Source organism: Semicossyphus pulcher, unplaced genomic scaffold (genome assembly GCF_022749685.1).
Source record: "Semicossyphus pulcher isolate SPU_LCO1_2020_fin unplaced genomic scaffold, fSemPul1.0.p SCAF_9, whole genome shotgun sequence".
Lineage (NCBI taxonomy): Eukaryota > Metazoa > Chordata > Actinopteri > Labriformes > Labridae > Semicossyphus > Semicossyphus pulcher.
In genome coordinates, this window is record NW_027211770.1 from 18,650,994 (window position 1) to 18,678,012 (window position 27,019).

At 42.4% G+C, this 27,019-nt stretch overlaps 4 protein-coding genes across 4 annotated transcripts; 3 read left to right on the plus strand and 1 right to left on the minus strand.

Moving 5' to 3' along the window:
* The first annotated feature begins 2,412 nt into the window (after positions 1–2,412).
* sgk2b (serum/glucocorticoid regulated kinase 2b) lies at positions 2,413–5,820 on the plus strand. The gene is made up of 12 exons (XM_069655685.1): positions 2,413–2,479; positions 2,799–2,874; positions 2,970–3,039; positions 3,153–3,178; positions 3,347–3,404; positions 3,503–3,586; positions 3,687–3,818; positions 4,246–4,358; positions 4,711–4,930; positions 5,032–5,187; positions 5,268–5,357; positions 5,437–5,820. The coding sequence occupies exons 1-12, from the start codon at positions 2,413–2,415 to the stop codon at positions 5,596–5,598; spliced, it is 1,254 nt and encodes a 417-aa protein (XP_069511786.1). The 3' UTR covers positions 5,599–5,820.
* Positions 5,821–5,858: 38 nt separating this feature from the next.
* On the minus strand, positions 5,859–7,943 carry LOC138583724 (putative transmembrane protein 244). Its single transcript, XM_069655686.1, has 6 exons — positions 7,881–7,943; positions 7,444–7,529; positions 6,820–6,893; positions 6,603–6,728; positions 6,468–6,512; positions 5,859–6,384 (listed from the first exon to the last, which is right to left on the minus strand). The coding sequence occupies exons 1-6, from the start codon at positions 7,911–7,913 to the stop codon at positions 6,290–6,292; spliced, it is 459 nt and encodes a 152-aa protein (XP_069511787.1). The 5' UTR covers positions 7,914–7,943; the 3' UTR covers positions 5,859–6,289.
* A 1,209-nt stretch (positions 7,944–9,152) lies between these two features.
* On the plus strand, positions 9,153–20,224 carry l3mbtl1b (L3MBTL histone methyl-lysine binding protein 1b). Its single transcript, XM_069655812.1, has 22 exons — positions 9,153–9,194; positions 10,586–10,720; positions 11,114–11,309; positions 11,427–11,643; positions 11,740–11,869; positions 12,006–12,057; positions 12,509–12,603; positions 12,725–12,829; positions 12,942–13,077; positions 13,162–13,253; positions 13,340–13,491; positions 13,766–13,869; positions 14,179–14,264; positions 14,349–14,459; positions 14,552–14,666; positions 14,897–14,996; positions 15,491–15,685; positions 15,809–15,910; positions 15,995–16,059; positions 16,152–16,324; positions 16,531–16,593; positions 18,802–20,224. The coding sequence occupies exons 2-22, from the start codon at positions 10,610–10,612 to the stop codon at positions 18,928–18,930; spliced, it is 2,529 nt and encodes an 842-aa protein (XP_069511913.1). The 5' UTR covers positions 9,153–9,194; positions 10,586–10,609; the 3' UTR covers positions 18,931–20,224.
* Positions 20,225–22,862: 2,638 nt separating this feature from the next.
* Positions 22,863–26,144, plus strand: LOC138584390 (uncharacterized). Its single transcript, XM_069656610.1, has one exon. The coding sequence runs from the start codon at positions 22,863–22,865 to the stop codon at positions 23,679–23,681; it is 819 nt and encodes a 272-aa protein (XP_069512711.1). The 3' UTR covers positions 23,682–26,144.
* The last annotated feature ends 875 nt before the right edge of the window (positions 26,145–27,019 follow it).

The following is a 27,019-nucleotide window of genomic DNA, read 5'->3' on the forward strand; positions in this document are numbered from 1 at the left end:
TTCAGAGTGAATCTTACTATAACATTGGATTTTAATTATGGATTATATTCTTGTAGCCTATTAGTGTACTGTATAGCTTGTGCCTAAACTCTATTTTCACTCCTCAAGAAGGTCTGTAACCAAACTGCTTTGACCCAACATTTCCAAAGTCAACCAAAAATGTGTCTGCAGCTGACAGGACTCCCAGATATCTGACTGTAGGGATACATCCTGAGTTTGAAAAAACACAAGACATTCCTCCAGTTGAGAGACAATAATGATTTGAAAGTAAAATGAGATGCTTGAATTAGATAAATAAGGAAAAAGAAGAAGCTAAAAGTGGTGATAATGGATTCCCCCCCTCCTGTCAGGCCTGGTGCTGAGGCAGCGAACCAGTCCTGACTGGTGGGTTGGTTGGCGGCTGATCAACTTGTGTCTTTGGAGGGTTTCCACTCTTATCGGAATGCTGTTAGATAGTTGAGATGCGTGTGCTGTGTTCAGTGTCCCCTTGTTGCATGCCTGCAGAAGCAAAAACCAGCCCCGGCCAGTTCCCCTGTCCCATCAGAGTGATGGGACGAGAGGTGTCCCAGAAGGATCGGTCAGACTAGCAGAGGCCAGTTCACTTTGGGGTGACAGGTGGGAAGAGGAGAAGGGGGTGAGTGGCGGGGGGTCTTTCTCACCACCACTGTAAAAGAGAGGAACCTCCCCCTGTTGCTGTCGGAGGATCGGCTTTCTGCAACAGTAACCAAGACACCCTGTACTAACTCTGCCCTGAACCCAGCTGCTCCAGATTTAGACTCAGGGACAAGTTGCACCTTATGTTCTATTTATCTCATTTACACCCTCTTATTCTGACGGTATTACTGGGTCAATTTCCAAACGCTCATTTCCAAGTAACAGCAAAACTTTCTGTAAGAAATATGGGTTCATTTTTATCATGTTACAAGGCCCAGTCACTTTCTCTATCTAATTTCCATCTTTATAAAGATGTATGTTGTACCTCTCTGTCTCTCTTAAGAATTTGTTTACTACTTATAGTGCCAGACTTAAAATAGTTCCTCTTTCTATTTCCTTTTATTATATAACCACATGTGTATGAATTTGTGCTTATGTAATTCAGTCCCCAACAGGACAATCTGGACTTGATAGTGTCTGTGAAAGTGGGCAGCCTATACTGCTGTGATAAAGACAGCCAGCCACTGTAGGTCATATATCACAACCATAAAAGTATAGGTCTCTGGTGGTGTGGACAGGCCCTGGTCGGCCTCCTGCGTGCAGAGGCCACATGAGAAGAAAGAAACTATGTCATCATGTGCTGGAATGCTGTCATGAAATTTACACATGTAGTATGTGAACTTAATTTCTTTGTAGATCTCCGGTCATGAAAAATTATGTTTATGACGCCAAAGTAATATCTGAGCTGCATACATGCCCCTAATAAAGGCGTGATGAGAAAGACAGAAAAGTTATCTTAACAGGAACTCAATTGGTAACTTTACAGATATTATGACTACAGGGCAGTTTGCTGAGCACCCTGTCCCACTTTTCCTCAAGGGGGTCATGAGCTCCGTGTGCTGCCTTCAGGTACCAACAGATCTTTTCCTTTAGACCTGAAGTATTCTACTTGAGTATTATGACTGCTTTTGCTTTTTCACTGAACACAGCTCCTACTGCTATCAAGCATGTAACCTGTTCTGTATTTTGTGTTTATGTCTATTAATTTATCCCATAATTATTGGCTTTATAGTTTATAAACATTTTCTACTTTTTACTGGTTTATTTTCTAATTCTAAGCCTTTAGGTCTGCTGTTACGTTTGCAAGTCACTAAAAAAAGATGTAACTTGTAAGTAAGAAACAGCTAATTTCAGTCATCTGCAACAAAAAAAGCTCATTCATAATCATTAATAAATTATTTTTAAAAAATCATTAATAAATGGCTCTGAAACATCTGCAACATTCATGCCGTTTCAGACGTTTTTAAGTTCTTAATAAAAGAAGTTTGATCTGCAAGACCACAAGAGAGATTGTCCTCTTGTCACAAGCCAAAAACAAGGAACTTTTGTAAATATGTAACAATGCATTTCATGTTAAAGCGTTTTTTAAATGTTAAATACTAATTTGAAAAGAAATAACTTGTTTACAGCTGTTGCATAGATGAAGTGGAATAAAAAGTAGGCTACCATATACCCCCTTTGTTCGTTTTTGGTTCACACATTATAGCTTTGACATGTCCGAGGGTATGTAAATGCAGCATTGCCGGTGGTACTCTCCCACGACAACGGTTTTTAACTGAGCAGCGACGCACTGAAAGTTTGGAAGAAGAGAAGAGGCGGTTGCTGGACAGGCTGGCTTTACTGTGAACTGCTAACTGGTCTCAACATTTTTTAATGTGTTACAAATACCTCCAGTCAGTCAGTTAATTTTTTCTCCAGATGACTGTGACGAACGAACGAACGATGACCTATTCCAAGATGAGGGGGCTTGTTTCGTTTTTCTCAGGTAAATTCAGGTTGTCTTGGTAACCAACCTCTTTTAACGTGCGATAGCGTTCGAACGTCGTAGAAAGAAACCTGCTATATCGGACAAAAGGACCATATAGTATAAAGAGGTCAACCTAATAGTGCACGAATACTATATTTGAGTGTTTTTAACAAAGCTTCGTTCTTTTAAAAATGAATAAGAGCCAACCGTTGCTTATTAATTTTTCACAACTTCATTAAAGAGTGTCATGGTCATTAGATAACTTGACCTATTGAGTGGCTAACGCTTAATACAGCTGTTGAGCTCTTATGTAAGGGTCCTCTTGCATTTCTTACAGCTCTGCTCAAGGGGAAGAAAGTTGGCTTCAGTGACTTCCTACACAAGTTTGTTTCCAGTCAACAGCTTTGCCAACAGTATGTCAGCCAAACTTATTGTTTGCAACTTTTTGCTTTGTGCTGAATCTGATCAAAAAAACTCACATGTACTGCTTTTGACCTCCTGATTGAAGGCTGGACCCTCAGAAAATCCTGCTGCGACAGAGCAAATTGAGGAAAGCGAAGGAGGAGAAAGGTACAGGGGTGAGTAATTTACAGTGGGAAGATTTTTTAAAGACTGCTGCTCAGTGTTGACAGGAGTTGAAACTAAATCTGACCTCCTGACCTCCCTGTCCCTATGTCTTTTCTCTCCACAGAGCCCAGTCAACAGAGAAACCTCACAGTAAGTTTCTTCCTGACGCCAAGAATTATTTCATGACAGAATGAAACGTTAAAGATTACGATATTACTGACAAACAATTGAGGAGTGTGCCTTATTTGAAAATGTTACTGTCTGTTGACTTTGTATCTGCACACATATCTGACAGTTTTCTTTCATGGTGTTGACCAGAATGAAACCGTCAGATTTTGACTACCTCAAGGTTATCGGCAAGGGAAGCTTTGGGAAGGTAAGTGTTTTCATTATTTTGAGTTTTTGTGTTTGTGTTTGTGCTTGTGCGTGTTTTTTAGGGCAAAAATGACTGTTACTAATGTCGAACTGTTACAGGTGTTGCTGGCAAGGCACAGAAAACATGGAGGTTACTATGCTGTAAAAGTGCTGCAGAAACAAATGATTGTCAAGAGAAAAGAGGTAACTATCTATCTATCTTTCAGTGTATCTCTCAGTCTCATCTGTTGGTCTATCTGTCGGTCTATATGTCAGTCTGTCTGTATCCTTTGTGTCTCTGTAGCAGAGACATGTGATGGTTGAAAGGAGCGTGCTGCTGAAGGGACTACAACATCCATTCCTGGTGGGGCTCCACTTCTCTTTTCAGACATCTAACACGCTGTACTTTGTCCTGGACTACGTTAACGGAGGGGAGGTACGTGGATTAAAAATACTTCTCTCTGTCTGAGCTGTGTCTGCTTAAAAACGGGGGGGGGGGGGGAATACAAGTACTCCTTTGTCCACAACCAGTAGGCGATATAAGGAATGATGAGGAATGCCATCCCACTTGTGGCAAACTTCACCTTTGTGTTGGCCAAAAAGCCATATTTTAATTAAAGCTTTTACTATAGATGTTATGGTTGATCTTAGCTGCTTTGATTGGAATTTACAAATCTCTAGCATATAAACAGTAGAGTTAGATTAATATATTTTAAGGCTAAGCATAAGCCATTTTGAGGCTAACAGACACCTAAACCAGGCTCAACAGGTTGTAAGCAACGTCTCTAGGGTGTTGCTAATGTGTTGAATTTCATTGTAATTTGTGAAAATGTGTATTTGACCACTTATCTGTTTCCTCCCAGCTTTTCTACCATCTTCAGAGAGAGGGCTCATTTCCTGAACCCAGGGCTGCTTTCTACGCTGCAGAGATGCTCATGGCGTTGGGATACCTCCACTCTCTTGACATTGTTTACAGGTACAAACAAACACAGACACTCACACACACGCACGCACACTCAGAAATAGACAGTCAGTTCAATGCAAAGTCACTCTTGAAGGTTTTTTTTGGGCTCACTGGTTAAACATGTTTCCCGTGTTTAATTAATTCATACAGAGAAATCCCCATGAAACGTTCACTTTAATGAGAGCTCTGCATAGAAAATAATGTTACTAAAAACATACCATGTCCTCCAACGGCACATTAAATATAAATAGGAAAGTCAAGCGAGGTTAAACCAGACAAAAATGGAAGAAACAGCAGTATAAAGCTAACATAGCTTTTGCATGAACTCACAGATGAATCCAACACCCATTTGTTTCTCTGCCAGAGACCTGAAACCAGAGAACATCCTGCTGGACAGTGAGGGTCATGTGATGCTGACTGACTTTGGGCTTTGTAAAGAAGGGGTTGCCCTGGGTGGGATTATGCACACATTCTGTGGGACTCCAGAGTACCTCGCTCCAGAGGTGCTACAAGGACAACCATACAGTCCAGCTGTGGACTGGTGGGGCCTCGGCACTGTGCTGTTTGAGATGCTCTATGGAATGGTGAGCAGGAAGGGAAATTATCTTCTTCTTTTTTTTTTAAAACCCTTATCATCTTCTTCAGCCTCATCACTTTTCATCCATCTTCCTGCTGTCTCTCCCAGCCTCCGTTTTATAGCCGTAGCAAGGCAGAGATGTTTGAGAACATCCTTCACGCTCCTCTGCAGCTGCGTGCCGGTGTGTCTCAGGCTGCCTGCTCGCTGTTGGAGAGATTGCTGCAAAGAGACGTCAACAAACGCCTGGAAGGGAGCCGTGACCTTGTAAGTACAGACACAGAAACAAGCAATGATGTATGTTAATACACCTAAATACATAAGGTCTAATTTCAATGTGTCTCCAGCTGCAGCTGCAGGATCATCCCTTCTTTGCATCCACCAACTGGGACGACCTCCTGGCCAGGAAAGTCCGACCCCCATTCATCCCAGAAGTGGTAGGAGTGATTCAGAATTGTATTTTTTAAGTCAACACACAGTATACCCGTGTGTCTTAATTTTCCTGCTCCTTTCCAGACTGGTCCCTGTGATGTCAGCTACATCGACCCTGAGTTCACGCTCCTACCTGTCCCTGCTTCTGTGAACGGGAGGTGCCAGGCGGGCGGGACCAGCGAGGCCTTCCCAGGATTCTCCTTCATGAACCCTGTGGAGTACATGGCAGCCGAGCCAGTTTCATAACAACGGCAAATCCTCTGGGAGAATGTTTGTGACGATATTTATTTTACATAAATTATTAAATCAATGTCTTTTTTTAAACACTTTTGCAAAATATTCTTACAGAAACACTGCGATGAACTGTGTGTTTTAACACACCAAATTATAGTATATTTTTATGTTTTAACTGTTATTTAAAGCGTCTTTTCATAATGTGAAATAGGCTGGTCTCTGTTTCACAAGTCTTAGCTACCTTAATGTGTGAGTGTACTAAACAATAAACACTAAATCGGAAGCAGTTTTATTTGTTAGAGCTTAACATTTATATGTCAAAAATATAATACAACGGTCAAGTATTGCAACTTTCCCATTCTGTTTTTACATTCACAGCTTACAGTGGTACTGAAAATACTTCACAGGGTGCATTAAATCCTGCTTAGTGGCAGAGGCATTGTGCATGATCAAGCAAAATACAAAGAACATCTCATTACGGCATTTACATAAAAACAATAGGATGCCAATCTGTTGGCAACCCTTTAACGCAAATTGGACCCAGCTCTGACTTTACATTCGATTGTGAGGCATATTTTTTTGGAGTGACAAACAGAAAAGCCATCACTGTGGACCATCTTATGGGTGTCTCCAGGAAGAGAGCATCTGGTCTGATCCAAGTATGTTTATGAATCAGTTTAAACACAGAGTAGCTTTCTGTCTGTCAGTAGATGCTGAAGGAGGCGTAGCTCTGGTCACTCTGGCAGGTGAAGTAAGCTATCAGCTGACCATTGCAGATCATCAAAAACAAGCCGCTACCTGTTAAGCAATAAGAGCATTAGAAAAATTAGGCTGAAGCAATACCTTAGAGACTTCAAACCTGTAAGTGATGTTTTAATTACCTAAAGCCAGCCACCACTGCCACACCATGGGAAACTCCAACATCACTGCAACACAGAAACATATTGTGCAATTTCACAACACATTTGGGAATTTTTGTGTACCTTTGTAGATGTATTGTCAGATTTTCTGCTCACCTATGCTGGTGATTATCACATGCAGAAGAGTGACCGTAAGCGCGTAGTCCCAGACACGCCTCCTCACCACTGCAGCAAACAAAAGGCCGCTGCAGAAGTAGGTGAGCTCCAAGGAGAGGAGGTTCACTGCAAGAATGACCAGATTAATTGAACAAACATAAAGTGAGAAAAGTTCATACTCATTGTTGACAATATTGGCTGTATTTCATGTACCTACCCAAGTATTTGGAGTTAGATTCAGCAGGTTCAGTCTTAAAGTCAAATGGAATGAGTCCGTCGAAGTGATCCAACCTAAATGAAGGTTTTAAGGTTTAAAACATCATTTTATTTAGGAGTATTTATCATGAGGAAGAAGAATAAAGTCTACACTTTCTGAGTTTCCCTTGTTCAAAACCCTACCTTTACATTAGAGTAGATACGTTTAAAATGTATTGCCATTGCACATAGTACAAGTGCAGAGACAAGTAAATAAAGTTTAGCATTTTACCATAAGTGTAGAAAGCAGTAAAGCACAGATTTATGCGCATATGCACACATGGTTACATATGGTATGAATAGAAAGGTAGCTATGGATAGGAATGAATGGAAATATACACTCATTATAGCTTATTTTACTGATGTGTGTTGAACCTGGAGGCTCTTGGGAATCTGAGGCCTTTGCCCAGTTGTAAATCATACTTATTTTGCATTAGGTTTCATTCTTCTTCATATAATCTGATAATTTAGCTTGTTTCATTTGGAATTTGATTGTTCAAGATTTGTCTCAGGGTTGGTCATTTTGCTTTGAAGAGCTGGTTTGCATGCGTGTGAGGCTGTGCGCATGCGTGTGAGTTGTGCTCACCTGAAGGCACCAAAGCATACGCTCCCAATCATGTAGAAAAGAGAGTAAAATATGAACAGACACAGCAGCAGATTGAAGAGCACGGTCTGGAGGAATGAGGCACAGAGGGAAAGAAGATTTCACAATACAGTAACAAATTTGTCTAAGGAGCAAGAGCACATATTTTCCACGTAACGCAACATTACAAATACAAGCTGTGCCTGCAGTCTTACATCTTATAGGCTATCAGGCTGCAGTGGGAGGGATGAACGCTGTAGTTAAGCATGCAAGCAGCAAATCTTATCTGCTGCAAAACCTGACCGGCTGTTGTATCTGTTGTGGATCATCTTCATTTTTTTTTATCGCACATGATTTCTCCACTGTCGCTCCCGATTGACGGACTGACAGCTCACAGTCAGAGACGCATGATAAGGCTGAATTATAACATAAACTCTTACCTTTGAGTCGACCGCTTTGCCTTTGAATGCCATCTCATGGTTTGTGCTTGATGTTGTATTGCACAATAATCCAGGCTGCAGCACGATGCACGACCCCGTTAATCCCTACAGAAAGTGGACTTCTTCCGCCATCTAGCGACAAACACAAGACACAGACCTGCGCCTGTTCTACAGCCGAGGACTGAACTCAATTCACCTCGTATCAGGGCGGCCTTTGTTGACTGAAATAAAGACTTGTCTCACTATGTACCTGTTAGAAAGCGATTGAATGCGCGGATACTACAGCGATTATACGTAGAATAAACGCATGATTGAAAATGGCCCATAAAATGTGTTGCTTCAATTTACCGGGGATATCATAATATGTGGGAGGGATTGCATAGGCTACTGCTGGGTAGCTGGTGATAATTTGGTGAAACGTGAGTTTCAGAAACACTAGCGACACAACAATACTTCTTATCAATCTAAAGACCCCATACAGAGAAAGCTGCGTACAGTAATCTCTCAATTTAATTAAATGGATTAGCTGTCACATTAAAACCATCAAGCATACATCTAGTAGGCTAGAAGTGAGGTCATACCACATAGTTCGGTACACTAGCTTATAAGATATTTACTTTCAGCCACACTATAACCCCACAGTCGTATTTCAGCGTGTTTATACGTCGAGTTTTTGATGCTAAACTCAATATGTGTAGTCATCCTATTCGACTTAATTTACAGGGTTTGATGGAGCCAAACGCACTAGCTATTCTACCTGTATTTGCGTTTTAAGACCGAAATGAGTCCAGACTGCGTGTAACAACGTTTTTGGGTGGCTTTGATGAAAAAACTAGCACTTCGGGAATTTTACAGGCCCGAGTATTTAATCCTACAGTTAGCACCGCCGCTTACACACTGATTATCGCCTCTGCTCGGCTCTCATACACAAAAATTGGCCATTTTACGATAGTATTAGGTTTGAAAGCGGGGAAAAACAGGCAGTTGGACCAGAGGGGGAACTAACCGCTCCTCAACGGTCATAATGGAAGACACTGCGGTCCCTGCGCTCCATTGATACACACTCGTACTTCTTGGGGGGATACTTCTGAGGTTGTTGTGAGCTAAGAGCGGGTATGAGCTCCAGCCCACCAGTGGTATTCGTTATATCGGCACTGAACTGAGTTCTGGGCGTGTTATAAGTGCAGAAAGGCCTGGTATTGACCACCGATAGTAAACTGAACTTTTCCGAGACCCAAAGTTGTCAGGCAGCGCATCTTACACGCATGCGCATCCTTCTATCCAGCTCTAAATAAGAGTTAAAACAGAAACGAGGTGAGTTCCACATTTTGAAACAATACGGGCGTAAATACTCATTTATTGCCGTTAACAGTAGCAAAATTTGAAAAAACAGCCTTCGTTTTTCTGATTAGCGCTAGTTTACGTTATTTCCACTCTGATTTAAAACGGCGAGAATAAATCGTTTTTTCAAGTTTCTATTGAAGAAATTAATCATGCAACAATGTTGAAGCTCGTAACAGTAGGGCGGTGTTATTGTCGGTGTGTGTTATATTGTGCAAAATATATGCTTGTTGCAAAATGCGTTTTTCCTATTGTTATTAACCGGGAAACTTATTTATTACAGATTGTCCTTAGCTGCCTGCATCCAGTCACAATGCTACGGCTAGCCGTCTAGCACTCCTCAGTTCAGTTGAACGGAGCGGAGCTAGCTGCCTGTTAGCTTCATGTCAGCGCTAGCTAGCAACCTGGGCTGACATTCCGTGACAAGGGGAAAGTGAAGAAAATAACCCGAGTGAAGGAAAACAGCCATTCAGGAAATTACACAGCAAGCGTTCGCTTGTGTTCGACGCGTAGCGGCTTTGCATGATTTGTTTAAATGGGTAACTTGAGTAATTTACATAGTTTAAACGTGTTGGTGGCCTCTTCCTATGCTCCGCCATTTTGTATAAGACGAATGCTAATCATGGGCGCTCTTACATACACTTTATTTATGGCTAGAATAAAACTGAGGTCTTAAGTGCAAAGTCAAACTTAATCCAGATCTATTAGCTTGGGCTGTTCCATACTTTTCACATACTTATTGCCACCATTAAAACAGAAAATATCACCTTTATTTAGTGTTGAACATGCGTCAAGACTAAAACGTTATATCGTATTATTGGTGGGATTAAAACGCTTTTAAGTTTTGCCAGTCAGTGCAGAAAACAGTGTTCTCTTCACAATTGATAAACAAACTACCCTCTCAGTTGTTCATAAACAGGCAAACAAGCGATTTTAAGAGATACTGTTAAAACGAGGAAAAGATGAACTTGTGTGCTTAACTTAAAGTTTAGACACATTTTCCCATGTTTGTCACTGATCATGATGAAGGTTCACTCTGATGGGGCCGTTTTTGCTCGCATTTATCCGTTTGTTGATCAGCAAAACCATAATATTATTGACTGTTTTGTCTGAAATCGAAGTGCATGGTGTATCCTGCAAGTCAGCGCACAGTCGCCATCTAGCGGTGATGTTTTAGAAACGCTGTTTACAAGTGCAGGTAGAAACTGCATTTATCTTTGGGAGCACTTTGAGGGTAAAACCAGACAGGGGGGGCTGCTACACTTTCTCACATAAAAACACAAAATTATTTTACACTGTAAGTTTTGTTTTAATTTTCCGTCTATGACAATCCCTTTGATGTGACTGTGTTTATGTATGTGCAGGTTGGGGATATTGGAGGAGTGGGAATGACTGACACTCCACCTAGTGATGGCCCCTCCCAGGGAGCTGAGTTTGACATGATGGGTGCTCTGGACTGGAAGGACGGTATTGCCACGCTGCCAGGGAGTCCCTTCAGGGTACGAGAGATATTTAGGTGCCTGTCCAGGGTCCTCCCTGATTATTAAGTCTCTGACCACACACAGATTCATTAGGGCAGGGTAGCCCATTGTGTTTTGTAGAGTAGATGAGCCACTTACTCGTGACTTTGTAAACCTCTCAACCAGCCAACGTGCTTGCATCACCTTTTGTACTTACAATAATAATATTGCCATCATATAAAGCTTATTTGGCCCTAGGGTTTGACACTATTCTAATTATTAATGTAGCTCGGTGAGGACTTATTTATGTGGTAGAAGTAATCTAATATCATAGTAATCTTCAGGTTTGCTGTACCAATTTATGAACAAGGGACCTATGTTAAAGGAATCATTTGACATATCGTTTGTTTTTGTTTTCCTCGTGTCTTTCAGTTTCGCATGACAGAGTTTGGGACTCTTGAGATGGTCACAGACGTAGAGGTCAAAGGGCAGGAGGCTCAGCCTAAATCTGAGACCTTGGACCCTGCACAGTCTCACACTCCAACCCCTCCACCAGAGGGCCAATCACAGACAGCCACAGCCCCAGCTCCATCCAATCAGATTAAGCCAGGAGCATCTCAAAGTAAAGGTGAGACAGCACGTGTTTAACCCTTACAGCATTATTGTTATAAAGACTTGCAGTGTTTACTCTGTGTGCTGTTTTAAGTGAACCATTTCTGCCCCTTCATCCTGCTTTGTGCTCCAGCCCCCCGTCCTGTGCTTCTCTCTCTAGAGGAGGGCCCCAGTATGGAGGGCCCCAGTGTAGAGGTCGGTCCCAGTGTTGAAGTTGGCTCCAGTGCAGCAGAAATGGGCCCAAATGGGGAGCTTTCAAGGTGTCGGGCGTGTGGAGGCAGCGTTCCCAGGGATGCCCTCCTTCAGGGCAAATTCTGTAGCTCTATTTGTGCCCAACCCTCCAGTGGCAGGTAAAAAAAAAAACCATACACACATGTTGTATTCTGTCTTTGTTCAGATGATTTAGTTGAGGTGTTCATCATGAGCCAAACTTTTCTCTTCTGCAGATCGTCTCCAGGGGAAGCAAGGGAGAATCAAGCCATAGAGGGTGAGAGGCTGGGGAAACGTGTGCGCAAAAAGAGGAAGATCTACATGGACTCTGGTGATGAAGAGGAAGATAACCAAGAGGAACCAGAGGTCAGGAGCAAACTCTTTCCTTTAAAGAGCTGTTGTCCACCTAAGTGTTCAGTACCTGCTGTATTAACAAAGATAGGTGAGATAACAAGTTTGTAGTTCTGATTATTAAAGTGCTTTTTCATTTCCCCTTTTGTAGGAAAAAGCCAAGGCTACCAAAGGCAGAAGAGGTGCCAAAATTGCCAAACTGGGTATGTTAGACTGCTGACACAGTCTTATTGTTTCTAAATTTCATCAACATCTTTAAATGACTAATATGGCAAGCTAAATGTAGGACCTTAAAGGGTATTTTATACTACTAAAGATGATATTTTATGCCTTAAAAGAAGCCTTCAAGTCTTAGAAATGCAGCAGTTTAATGTCTGGTGAAGATAAAACCTCTAATATATCAGCTTTTATTTGTGTGTATGTGTTTTTTTGTCTTTTTGGCATTTAAGTAGCATTAAATTTTATAACATATGAAACTTACACGCACCCTTTGTGACACATGACAAGAATTAGTTTCTATTAAATAGGTTCAATCAACATTCGGGTCACACATAACTTCATCTGACTGCATCTGTATATTTCTAATTAATTACATGTGATGGAGGTCCTCATGCAACATCTTCAGTATATAAGACTTGGGTATTTCTTTTTCAGTGGCTGCCCCACCCAATAAGAAACGGTCATGGAGCTGGCCTGCTTACTTGGAAGAGGAGAAGTCAATCGCTGCTCCTGTTAAACTGTTCAAAGAGGTATTTTTGCTCTATAAACACGGGCAATTTAAGTTGTTTGAAACTACAACAGATGGTTTTGTTTATTTGTCCTCGGTTAAACTCAGTCATGACTCTCCTATGATGTCCGTTTGTCTCGCAGCACCAGTCGTTTCCTCAAAGCAGGAACAGCTTTAAGGTGGGGATGAAGCTGGAGGGTTTGGACCCGTCTCACCCGTCTCTGTTCTGTGTGCTCACTGTCGCAGAGGTACGACTGCTGATAGTTGTTTGTGGATTGTAATTCAGTAGAAGAACAAATAAATCACTTGTTTATAATTAAAAGCCTGACTCATCCTCATGTGCCATCCTTTTGCTTTCAGATCCAGGGCTACAGGGTAAGACTCCACTTTGATGGTTACCCAGAGTGCTATGACTTCTGGGCCAACGCCGACTCGTGGGATATGAAACCAGCTGGTTGGTGTGAGAAGAACGGACACAAATTATTGTTGCCTAAAGGTAAAAACATACAAACATAGACACACACTGACAAATCTACACATGATTTCAAAAGCAGCCCTCATGAGTAAGTTTGTCTCGTAGGCTGTAAGGATGGAGAGTTTAACTGGAGCATGTATGTGAAGAACTGCAGGGGTCAGCTGGCCCCGAAACACCTCTTTAAGAGCCTCAACACGGTGAGTAGTAAGACTCAAAAACAATCAGAGTGTTTGTAAATTTAGGGGTTTGTTTGTTCTAATTATGTACGTTTGTTTTATTGTAGTCTGTGACTCCGTCTGGATTCAGAGCGGGGATGAAGCTGGAGGCGGTCGACAGAAAGAACCCGACGTTGATCTGTGTAGCAACCATTGCTGCTGTCGTCGACAACCGATTGCTCATTCATTTTGACAACTGGGATGACACGTATGATTACTGGTGAGATTAAAACTGAAAGAACTGGTGGGATGCGCATATTTTCCCGAGCCCACTTTGGAGGACTGCTGAAGCTTTCAATCCGAGTGAATCTATGTTGGTTAAACATCTACACGAGCTAACCTGTGTACTATGAAGTATGGAGGGTAATAACTACAGTTTATGCAGATGGGACACATTGCAAAAAGTCCCCAAAAAATCGGCTATCTCAAATTTGTTATTAAATCCTAACTTGTTGTCATAATGTGCATGTTAACCTAGAAATTATTTTGTCAAGGTGTGACGCGAGCAGTCCGTACATCCATCCTGTGGGGTACTGTGAAGAGGCCCAGCTTACTCTGACCACTCCAGCTGGTAAGACACAGACCAAGACACACGTGGGTCAGTATAAACTATTTTCAATACAGTAGGAATCATATAGAATCTAACATAATCAGAATTAAATTTTTTAACTAATAAATATTTAGCAAAATGGAATGCACATTTATGTTATATTCAAATGTTACTATTGTAAGAAAGAATGTAAATATATATAAGCTTATTTTCTAAGTAAATTAATTGTGAAATGCATGCTGCTATAATTTGCTGTGGATATTATAAGTTATTTTTATCCACAGGATGTGTGTATGTTAATGTGCGGACTGTCTACGGCGACTGACGGATCAATGGGTGTTTATTTTCTCTCCTCAGAATATAAGCAGCCCAAGAGTTTCTCCTGGGAGAAATACCTGGAGGAGACGGGCACTCAGGCGGCTCCTGCTCGCGCTTTCAAGCCGGTACCAATCTACAAACACAAACACATTTATAACACGTAGAACAGTCTAGATATAGTTGTGATATTTTTGTTTGTTTGGTTGCAGCGGCCTCCGCACGGCTTCCAGATCGGGATGAAAGTGGAAGCTGTGGATAAGAGGAACCCCATGCTCATCCGAGTTGCAACCATATGGGACACAGAGGACCACAGGCTAAAGGTACGACATGTCCTCTCGTCGAGATGTCCTTTTTCTGCCGCTGTGTTCAGCCTGGGTATAATTAGCTTCTTCTTTCCCCTCCTCTTTCCTAGATTCATTTTGACGGCTGGAGTTCAGAGTACGACTACTGGGTGGAGACAGACTGCCCCGATCTGCACCCTGTGGGCTGGTGTCAGAAAACTGGACACCCGCTACAATATCCTAATGGTGAGACACTTTCTTCCAGCCCGTTCTGCCTCAGATTCAGTGAGGGCAGTCTGGGTTTCTCAGGAGAACATTTTACTTTCAACAGATGAGTCAGCAGTTTGTCTCTGCATTTATTTAACTCCTGGGAGTGTGGGTGAATCCATAATGAATTTAAAATGGAAATAGTATTGCAGGTTGTTTGCATACTTTTGTCAACACTTTCTTGTGCGCGTGTGTGTGTGCATTTTTAGGCTCCAGTGAAATAGTGACCGCCCCAGGACAAGGATGTCCTACCCCGGGATGCAACGGGGTTGGCCACATCAGAGGACCTCGCTATGGGACACACTACACGTTAGTAGCACATGCTCAGTTTAGAGCCTTCACAGTCTCCTTGTTTTCTTCCTCTACTCTTGACATTCCTTTTGTATAATACTTTTTGATATACTTAAAAATGCTGTTTGAAGTTCTGTCTCATTTTCTAATTTTTTTCTCAATCCTTGCTGCATCATATTACTGTTTCTCAAGCAGCACATTAATAATTAAATCCCGTCTCATTTTTAATCAATGTTTGGGGACTGTTTGTCATAAATAGAGGAGGAGAAGAAGAATCTCAGTGTTCTTAAATGTCATTTATACCCGTGTGGGCAGCCGGCGGTGTAAATGTGTTGCTTGTGTATGTGTGGGAGTTTTAAGTCTTTAGGGTGATTTCTTTAGCTGCTTTTCCTTCTCTTAGTTATAACCTGTTTTAATTGTAGAAGATCTCAATTAAAAAAGTGGATTTCTGTTGAATTCTGTCGACTCTCTCTTTTAGATTTGGTAACGTTTGCGTGTCTTTGTGTGTGCAGTCAGGTGAGCTGTCCGTACTCGGAGACGAACCTGAACAAGGAGGGCCTGCTGCCGGATCGACTCAGCGGGGAACGACCCCTCGCCCTCAGTGGACCTCATCCTCGCGGGCGACGCCCCGATTCCCAAACAATCACCACCACACAAACCGCCACAACGCCGGACCAGCCGGCGGGAGCTGAAGACGCCCAGAACAGGTATGCGTCACTCAACGAACAAAGCAGCAACACAATTTTGAAGCACTCCCAAGAGAAGTCTCTGTTTTGCATGCAACTCTATGGACGGGTCTGTACCTGAGAGTGGGTTATCTGTGTTGCTAGGAAACCGGTGACAGTGGAGGCTGAGCGTTCAGGACGCAACAGCCAGCCGGAGCCACCGGGTGGAGCCAGTGAGCAGAGCCACAATGGAACAAGGCCGAAACGGTACAGAGACCATCAAACCCGGCTGTAAAGAGAATGTCTCCTGTTTTCGAGACGAACTTCTGACTTCTGTTTTGTTGTCTCCAGGACTGCTCCTGTCCCCAAATATCTGAAAATGCACTATGTGAAAGAGGAGATCGGTGATAGTAAAGGTGTGTGTGATATAAATAAGACGAGATAAAAAGCATGTAAATCACAATCTCACCCACACTGATTTGCTGATTCCCCGCCTCCCTCTCCTCAGCCTCGCCAGACGCCATCTCTCTCCAGCAGGCCCTCCACGAGTCCGTGTTCTCCCCCGGCATCTCCGCCTCCCCCCCTCACCGGGTGGCTCTCTGCTGGGACAAACACTGCCAGCTGCTGCCTGAGGTCCTGGGGCTGACTGCCAAGAGAGTGGCCACTTGGAGCTCAGAGGAGGTCAGACATGCTCACACACACAGAGGAGACACATACTCCTCATTCAGTCATCCAGCGTGAAGGCGGCCAGTTGTTCAGGGAATCTGCATGTGTATTAAAGGAGAGAGTTATGTTTTAACGGTGCCTTTTAGTAGATGCACATTTATTGATTGAATCCTCCTGTGTTTGACTCTTTTGATTAAAGCTTTTCTCTATTTGTCCATCAGGTTGCCAGTTTTGTCAAAGGACTACCAGGATGTAAAGAACACGCTGCTACATTTAAAACAGAGGTAAGCACAACTTTGCTTGCAATGGTTATTTAAATTATGCTTTTTTGATTGGCACTTAACAGTATCCATTAGAATAAAGAATAACAGACAACAAAAGGAGGAGGAGGGAAAACAAAGAGTGCAATATTTCTAGTACAGTAATGTAAAATCATACATACAAAAAAACAAATCAGACAGCAGAAAATACAAGCTTTACACGCGTTTAAGTACTTATTTTTAAATCACACAATCATATCATCACACTTCATAACTAAACAGAACTTTATCCGACTGACAAACTCAGAAGATTTCATTAATCATCACTCTAATATAACCTCCTCTGAATTTATTGAGCCGTGGATGATGTCTTCAAATTGGTTGTTTTTAAGCGTGAGTTCGGTTAGAGATAGTTTTTCCCCTCCGGTTCTTGAGCCTAATGTCTCGTTTGGATTATCACACAACCACAAGGCTGCACTTCCCCCGCACTGAATGATAAACAGAAGATATAGTTCTAAAACACTAAAGAGGTTATTTCCTTTAATATGTCGTCAAAGAGAAATCTCATGGCTTTCCGATTCTTTTCTTTTGACTCATTTTCGATAAAGGTGCAGAAAAAAAGTTTTATCGAAACAGTTTTACTCAAGTAACTTATTTGTATTGGAAAACATACGTAGAGGAACGCACTAGTCTTTTTTTTTTAGTGTGGGTGCTACAACTTCAAAGCTGATACATAAGGTGCACACAGGTGGAGGTATTGCATAAGCACTGACTCAATCAGTTCAATATTTATATATTGCTGTTGCTACCTGTGTGTGGTCTGGTGTTGGACGGAAAGCAAAGGGAGAAAATAGTGAGAAATGTCTACAAATGTAAAAAAAAAAAAGTTAATTTAAGTATTGATAATTTGGACAAATCTACTAATTCATGTTTCCTGTGTTATAAAATACAGAAAGTGCAGACTACACATTAATGATAATATACATAAATACGGATCCGTAGCTGCTGGATGTGTAAATACACAACTGTTAACTAAACCGTTAACCACATCAACTTGAAAGATGCTGGATGATATGTCAGTGTTGTGTGTAACCCTAACTTATTTCTGCTGCTAATAAGTGTAAAGAAATCATTTATTGGAGGCTGAGTGATGGCACACATTAGGCCTCCTCCCTAAAACGTGATGATGACTTGCATTTTGCTTTAGTGTTTCTCCAACACTCTGATGGCCTCAGGATGTTAGGAGGGTCTACGAGCTGAGCTGCTGCTAGCTTCTTTCTCGCTGCTCAGCTTGTTTTTAGGTCAGGATTCCTTCAGTGTTCTTCTATCACAAGGTTTTTTACCGAGAGCTAAATTATCCACAGACGTCTCCTCCTCCGAAACAGACTGACAAGGTTATTAAAACTGTTAAAAACACTGAATAAAGCAGTTTCACCCTAGATATCAGAGTTTGCTCTGGAATGCTTTGGGGCTGCAAGCTGAGCTGTCTTTAACTCACTAGCTGACTAACATCCTGCATCAGGTTCAGTGATGTAGTTAAAAAGTAGGTTACATGACTTGATACTCTAATAAGTAGTCAGCTGAAAAAAATGATTTTTACTATCTGGCCATAAGCTGGTGTTTTTTTAGAGAACTGGGGAAGTTACAGTGATAGTTTGGATTTTTGGACACTAAGTTGTATGAAACACTTGCTAGTCGTGTGGTGGATGCAAAGCTATTAGCTTACTAACCGAGTCCCGTGGTCGGAGTTCTGTCCGGTTCCGAACGTAGAATAAGTAGTTCTGGTGAGATGCCAGGGTCATTAAACCAAAAAGTTTTACCCTACAAAAACAACACGCAGGCAATGGTGATCCATTTTCAACACAAAATCATCGTCCTAGGATTTCATATACTGCGCCGTTCTTTTGGCACTATTTTTTCTCTCTTGACAAATCCAGTATCACTACGCCTGCAGCAGGCCGGTTTGCTTTGCATCCACTACACTACTAGCAAGTATTTCATACAACTTGGTGTCCAAAAATCCAAACTATCCCTTTAAACATGAGACTCATGTAGGCTGCAATAGGAGTTGAATGTGGCCCTGAACTGAGTTGTCAAAGCTTTTTATAAAACGGCCAGATTTAATTTAAATGACAGAACTTATACATATGAAGGAGCAGGTAGAAGTTAAAAAGTTCACTGTATCAGTCTGTAAAAAAAGTGATGTGAAGCAAATCTTTTCTATCTTCACAGCAAATAGACGGCGAGGCCTTCCTGCTGCTCACCCAGGCGGACATCGTCAAGATCCTGTCAATCAAGTTAGGACCCGCCCTTAAAATCTACAACTCCATCCTCATGTTGAAGAACGCAGACGAGGAGTAAGAGCGAGTGATTCCTCAGCTCCTCTCCGGTTCCGTTTGCTCCACTTTCATCAACACTCAGCTGAAGACTTTTAAAGTCAGCCAGAACCGGTTTCATCTGTCGAACTCTGCAAAGCGCAGATACACGAGAGACACGAGCGGAAGCTGTCTTGAAAAAACGTCCGTCACCCCCCCCCCCCCCCGCCCTCCTCTCTCCATGATTGACAGAACTGATGAACCCTGAGAGAGCTCTAAATGAAACCATGAGGACTTATATCGTGTTTACTGAATCATTAAAAAAAAACTACAGGCACCTTCTATGCTTCTTAACATTGTACAGTCATGGTTCATTTCCTGTTTAATTTGAACTGTACTGGTGCTTGAGCTCACAGCAGATGGAACAAGCGTCTTTGTGCTTTTGTTGCTTTTTTTCTTGGCAACAACAATTTTTTTTTTCTTAAAAGCTGCAAAATACAATCGTGAGGCGGAGAGAGGTTTAAAATGTGAAACCCAGTGAAGCAGAAGCACTATGTAGTTCAGCCTTTCTCCTCTAGATGGAGAGAGCGAGCCGCTCCACAGGCCCAGAGGCGAGAGAGAGTTTGTTTAAACTGGAGTTGGCTGAAGCTGAAAGAGGGGGTATAAACTTTGTGTGTGTGTGTGCAGATGTGACTACGTGTGTTTGAGAAATGAGCATGTATTTTCCCACCAGCCTGTTTGTTGCTTTTCTGGTCAACGGATTGTTTTGTGACAAAGCAGAGCTAAGGGCTAAACCTTAAATCACGGAAACTTGCAGTCTTTTAAGGTGGAACGAGATAATGAACCAGCTCTGTTCTTCTCTATCTGCTCTTTGTTGTTGTTTTTGGGATGGGCACATGAATATGAATGTTTAAAAACAGCTTTTTTGTTGTTTTGTTGATATTGATCGTCTCATTTGGTTTGAACATCCTCCGGCATCCACTTGTACATAGAATACATCCACAGAAAGGACTCCCCTCGCTCCCTAACAGAGTTTACTCCTGCTTGGTTATGCAAAGGCTTGACTTCTGTCCACAGCGACGGACTTTGTGACAGTGAACTGAAACATACGAGCCTCAATTCATACCTGGATTTTGAGAAAAAAAAAAAAGAAACATTGTCAGTGTCTTTGTAAAAATCAGCGTGTACTTCAGCAAGTTGGAATGTGTACATCAGCAACTGTTTATATGCAAACAGCTTTTATTTATGTATTCTAATTTAAGGTAATGGTACGCTGTTTTTGCTCCGAGGTGTCTGTGGCCGCTTGGTGGAATGGGAGAAAATAAATGAGATGCACACTGCCTGTTGTCCTCGTTTCATCTCAGTGATCTCAGCACAGAAACACGCACATGTAGATCATCTTTTGGATTCTTTTTTGGAACTTAGATATTCAGTTTTTGTTTTGTAGATACAACCAAAAGTATTGTGTCTGATAGAATATGATAAAAAAAACCAAACAGCCATGGTTAAAAGAGTAAGTAAGAAAATATTGATGCACCTCAGTATCTTGATATGTTTGTGAAACGGCATCAATTCGAAAACACACTATACATTTCTAATAACATGCAAAGATTCAGATGGGCCAATGATGTTGTCTTAAGGCTCCTAAATTGAACCAAACGAAAATCACATCATGGCAGACTTCTTGATATCAGCAAATATTGAATTGTAACACAGTCATGAACACAATCATGAAAGGTGCAATACATGCATAACTCCAATATAGAGGTGTAACTCTCTATTATGATATTTAACCGTAGTTCTATAGTTGCCTAACAGACAGCGGTCCGGATTTAAATTGAACATTGTGGCGAGCTTGCGTGGACATCACAGATGGGAGACAGATTTTCTCACTTCAAACAACACCTGTGCCGTATTTACCGCTTAATTTGAGGTGGTGCTAGTGAATTCTAAACAGAACCATACGAGACTTGGACACACCTCATTAATCAAGACACGAGTCTTGGTCATGGTGGCTACATTGCTAGATAAACTGTAATGCTTTCCTAGCCACACAAACACTGGAAACACATTATATAACACCAACATAACTACAACAATCAAAACATGAACACACTGTCATTAAAACACACTAAAACAATGTGAACATCAACAGTCCCACAATGCTTTGTGCCTCACGTGACGGCACCCCCCTCTGGTCGCTACAATATGTATGCTATGTGGGCATATTTCATAGCTTTAAAAAGGCCCCAATGATTTAACATTGTACTCCTTTAATGAAGTTGGGCTCACATACAGTTTCACAAATAAAGGAGAAAAAAAAGACACAGTAGAACCAGTGATATTGTAATTTTTTTATCCCACACACCTTTCTGCCTTTTTCGAAACCTGGCACCTACTTTACCCACAATGCAACATCATTGGCGAAAGTTCAGTCGAACATTCAGGTGTGTTTAATTGATATTTGCCCCAAGCAGACATGAGCAGCAGGCCATCGAGGTCTCATTCTTTTCATCTCCATAACCTTAGATTTGTTTCATTTTTAACTTGTCTTGAGACCCATTCAACGGTGACTCAAATGACGTCACTTATCACAAATAATCAGACTTCATATTGTCCCTATGGAGCCACTTAAACCTCATACAGCTTTTATTGTCATGTATTAAGAAGGCTCTACAGGAACTTTACACAGACTTTGTGTCAAAGGTTAAAAAAATGTAGTTAACCCTTTACAATCAAAGCATCTACTAACATGAAACATCAAAGAATTGGAAAATTTGATGGTGGCCTGATTTTGGGGATATTTTTGAAAAGGCAAAATGTCAAAAAAACAAAAACTACTTTATCGATTAATCCACCTCTTTTGATCTCCTATGAAGGGAAGCTTCTTCTTCTTCTTCTTCGGTAAATTGATGTCTGGTGATCTCTAAGAATAACTGAGCTCAGCGTGGGACTGGCCTGGACCAGCCACTGATTCCCACGACCCCTCCTCTCCACACACAGAGACAAATCAAAACACGGGCTGCAGAGGCGCACAAGCAGCGAGGAGACACGGAGGCAGAGAGCAGCTTTGCACCACTTTTAGTAACACTGTTATTTACTCTAAAAGCTTCATTTTGGGCTCCGCAGCACCAGCTGTTGCTCCGCACACAGAAAAACTAAGGCTTGAAAACACGTCTTAATCTGAGGAGGAATTAGCGAAAGTCTGGATTTAATTTAGAATAAAGTGTTGGAGAAGACGCGCGGAGGAGAGGAAGGAGAAACGTAACTCGGGTTTTTTTATTTTGATAATGCCGAGGAGGCAGTTTCTGCTTCGGATTTACGTCCAAAACAAGGCAAGTACCCAAACTGGTTTTATACTGACTGCGTGTCAGTAACCGGACAGTTAGCTGCAGTGGATTTCTGTAGTCTACACCAGATCTGTCGAGCTGCATGAATTTAAATGTGACATTAAAGATGCATGTGTAAGAGCACTTCTAAGACATGACTTGATACCCAATCTTTGCTGGTGAATCGTGTTGTGTTCACTTGCCCCAGGGGAAATTATATCACGAGTTCAGTTTGGAGGGATTGCTGTAGTAACGTGACTCTTATTCATGGCTGCAGTGAGATTGAGTAGTGAAATCATGAGGTCCTGACAGGGGTCAGTCATGTTTAAGCCTCCTGCGGATGAATGAGTGTCTAAGTAACAGTTGAGTCCGGGTTCAGAGAGGCTGCTGCAGGGTTCAGTGGAGAGCTGAGAGTCTCTGTATGGCTCCACAGAGACACTGGAGGAGCTGCAGAAGGTTTGGCATCTCATTAACTCAGCCACATGTCTTATTAAAGCAGCTATTTCCTGTTGTGTGCATTGCAGAGTAAACTATCTCCTCTCCAACACCCCCTGTGCTCTCCCTCTGATGCTGCATGCTTCTTTTATTCTCCTATTTCTGCTCATTGTCCTGTTTTCTGTCTTCTCTTTGTGCAGTCTGAAGCCAGAGGATGACAGCAGCCAGTCCAGTCTGCAGCCCCGCCTCCTCCCACTCCTCCCACTCTTCACCTGCCTGCCTCCCAGCATGCCACAGACACCTGAGGAAAGGTAAAGCCCTCCAGACCAAACTCATCCTGCGCTCTGCCCCCGGCGTGTGGCTCATGCTGGGTGTAGCTGTGGTTCTGGTGGGGATGGCCGTTGCAGTGGCAGGCTATGTTTCGGCAGCACCAAAGCCAGCGGCTGGCCGAGGCAGCACCCACGTGGAGAGGATGAAACTGGCCGGTCCTGTGGTCATGGGAGTGGGCCTCTTCATCTTCATCTGCGCCGCCACGCTGCTGTACGAGAACCGGGACCGTGAAGTCCTCAGACGAGAGACACCAGACGACCTGGAGGATCTGAAGGGAGGAAACGGTTGGGATGACTCGCAGGACCAGCCCAGCTTCAGCTGTCAGGAGCAGTGGGAGTGTGGAGACGGTGAGCAAGGATGCTGGGCTACTCCGGCCCACGCGCGCCCCCTCTTAGACCAGAACTGTGGTCCTCCTCTTCCTCCTCCTCCGTTTGGCAGGAACAGACACAACATCAGCAGCAGGCCGTCCCCGCCGCCTCCTTCGGACGCAGGAGGTAGATGTAAAGAGGAATACAGAGAGGAGGAGGAGAAGGAGGGGAGATCAACGCTGTTGGCCCGAGTCCTGCACCACCAGGAGCCGACTCCTCACTCTCCCTCCCCCTGCCTCTCCATCTCCCACTCCTCAGTCTACTCAGACTCCTGCAACTCCAGTGAAATCAACTTCAACATACGGACAGGCTCTCCTCTGCCGCCTCAACACTGAACCTCCGACTTGTTCAACTCTTACTGTCTCATAAAATATGCATGATGAGATACATCGGTTTCACGTGCAGGCACTGAACAAAAGACGAGACTGTTTCTTGGTATGTTTTAGTGCCTCAGAATGGCGCAGTGGCTCTGAGTCACATTCTGTGAGGGGTTTTTTGTCCTACATCTTCTCTGACTCACCCACGTTTGAAAGATTGAAGCTGGGCTGTTTGATGTCAGCTGAACCCATCTTGTTGTCTTTGAACTCACCCGTGCCCAAAATCCCCAAAGCCACTGCTTGTTTGACCATATTAGGACGTGAGGAGGATTGCTGAAAACTTAGTTGGGTGCCATACCGGGAGAGGAACACACTTAGTCTACTCCCCCCTTCTATCTCTCTCTCACACACACACACATCCTCTCTGCAGAGATACAGAGTCTACATTTCCTCACTGGAGAGGTTTGGTAAGAGGATGAGCCAGATTAGGTCTCAATTAAGTCTTTATCTAATCTCACACATACTGTAATCTACTCTTTATCAGAGCAAATTGTGTCTCGGTATAAACAAGAGAAGCACAAAAGGCCACACAGCGCTCACTCCACACCTACAGCCACGCTATAAATACCAGCTGGTGCTCTGAACGCACGCAATGTGGACTTTTGTTTTTTTCTGTAATTCAACATTTCTTTGTAAATTCAGTGTCAGCTGCTCTGTTTTCTCCCTCTTCTCGAGTGAGATGTAAGAATTTCAATCAGTGTTGACAGAAAGAAAAGAGCATAGGAAAAATGTGTTGAGGCGGTTATGAGTGATTCCTGACGCAGCGTAACTGAGAAAAGCGGCCCTGTGAGTCGTGTAACTGAAGCCTCACTCTCCCACCATCCCGACCTTTCATCTCCTCTCTTCATCATCCGATTCCTACGCTTTTATTCAAATACTCCATCCTCCATCATCTCAATCCTGCAGCCAGAATAGAACAAAACAAAACAGAGTAATATGTTGTCAGGTCCAATTAAGCCAAAGCGAGCGTGTTTGAACAGAGCGAGAGGTAACGGGTAGGATTTTAATTATCGCCAGCATTTTCTCCTCCAGCCTCTAATTACACAGGGGATCAGTCTGAGGGGTTTTATAGGTGCTTCAGGACTGCGGAGTATTTCCTTGTTGTTCGGGCCCATGCTGGGATCCTGCCATCCAGATGACGACTGAGACTACAGTGTACAGTAATTTTCAGCCACACATTTCACTCACTAAAAAACAGCACCCATCTCTCGCACACTCACAGAGTCAGTGGAGGGTGGTGTGTAGGTTCAGGATGCTGTTTTAGGAGCTGGATGTATCTTTCAGGAGCGGAGAAGATGTGTTTGAATCTTGCAACAAGCTACAAGCAGCCTCCTTCGCACTTATCGCTCAGAAAAGCAGCTCCAACTCTGCACCCTCGCACATATACGAGTCCTTTTTCTCACTGTGAGATGCTCTGATGTGTTTACATGTAGAGGGGAAGATGCTGGACTGTAGGGCTGCATCTAAAAAATGTTGCATAAAATCAGTTGCCAGTTTTTTGGGGGGCTAAAATGTATGCACTGTTGAAACTGTTAAGAGAAGATTACTGGTCAAAATGGATCAAACAAGTATCAGAAAATTGTTGTTCTTTTTTTTTAGAGGGAACAACTGTCCAAAATGTAAAGAGACTTTTTTTATAAGGAAGAAAAACAAGAACATTTTACATTTGGAAACCAGCAAATGTTTCATATTGTTGCTTAAAAGAAATTACAATAAATCAACAACCATTTGAGCCCTGCTACCGTCAGAAATATTTATTCTCTCTTAAAATACATTCATGCAGAGTTTGATTTATGAGCCATCCCTAATGTTCAGATTAAAATGAGATAAAACCCATGACCCATATGACCAGCGAAGCAGCATCACAGAAGAGTCACTGTGGTTTCTTACATAATTCAGCGACTTGTTATTTTGCTGCATTGAGAATAAAACTGAATCAATCCCTCCTCTGAGAGATTAAGTGTGTTGATATCTAAGCAGACGGACTGGAGGCTGTAAGCTGCTTAACCCTGCGCTGACTCAGGAGCCATACTCCTTAAGAAAGCGGAGCTATGATAAACATATTTTCAGCGTGACAGGTGTGAGCGTCGGAGGATCAGCCGACCTCATCATGCTGGTTTAAATCACGTGTATTTCAAAGTTTTCACCTGTAACAGCACGAAAAGGGATCCAGTTATTCCATCCATCATTGTGAAAAAAGTTGAGCATCAGCTGGATTGAGAAATGTTTTCCAGGAATGTGACGCTTTCTTTTTTCTACATCTGGCATTAGGTACGTCATGTCACAGAGGGATGAGTTACAAGCTTGATTTGAAACATTCACGCTGTATCTTCTGTTCAAACAGCTAATAAACCAAATTTCTGACATTAAAGGAGACATAAAACCCTTCAGCTTCCACCCTCTCTTCTTTCACAGACCTTACAATCCAGGTGAGGGCTGTAATTTGCAGCTATTGCCCCCCAAAGACATCTCTTGTTTGATCATCCGCAGCCTCTCAGCAGTGTGATCAGTGCAGGGAAAATAGCAGGTGCTCTCCGCACTAATCCAATTTCAGCCCGAGTCCGGTCTCCTCCGCAGTCCTCATGGTGCAGTCAGTGGAAGAAGTATCCTGCTCAAAATGAAAGGACTGATATTCTGGGGTTTTGCCATTTTGATGCTCACACCTGCTCAAGGTAAGAGGACGTAGTACCTCGGATTATAGCTGGTGTAGATCAAACAGTGATTTCTGTTCTGTATCAACTGGGTATTAACGTCTTATTGAAGCCTCACAAGCAACAAGTTCTACTTGTTTCACAAAGCTGTGAACTATTTACTCATTAGGATTTGATTAGTTATGTCAAATTGATTTAAATCATACTTATACTGTCAAACCCTGCAATAAATCAGGGCTAAGAGTTTTTTTTTTTTTTTTTACCATAATTAGTTTGCACATGCTTTTCTTGATTAATCTATTCATTGTTGGCTTCAGTGTCGCTCAAAGACTCAAACGTTGACATCTTCTAATGTCTCCTTTTGATTAAACCCTCAAAAATGTAATTTATCATAATGTTGGACGATATAAAGCAGCACATTCTCACATTTGGGAGGCTGGAACCAACAGTTTTATGCTTAAAGAAAGACTCAATCAATTATTAGAATAGGTGTGTTAACCCGCTTATCAATAAATGTTGCAGCCCTTCAAAGTATCCTGACTTCATTAAGGTTATAAGGTTTTTTAATGTTTAAAAGAGTTGTAGATTCAACTATAAGACTTTTTGGAGGCAGTATTTAAATCTCCCCTCATTAACATAAAGTGG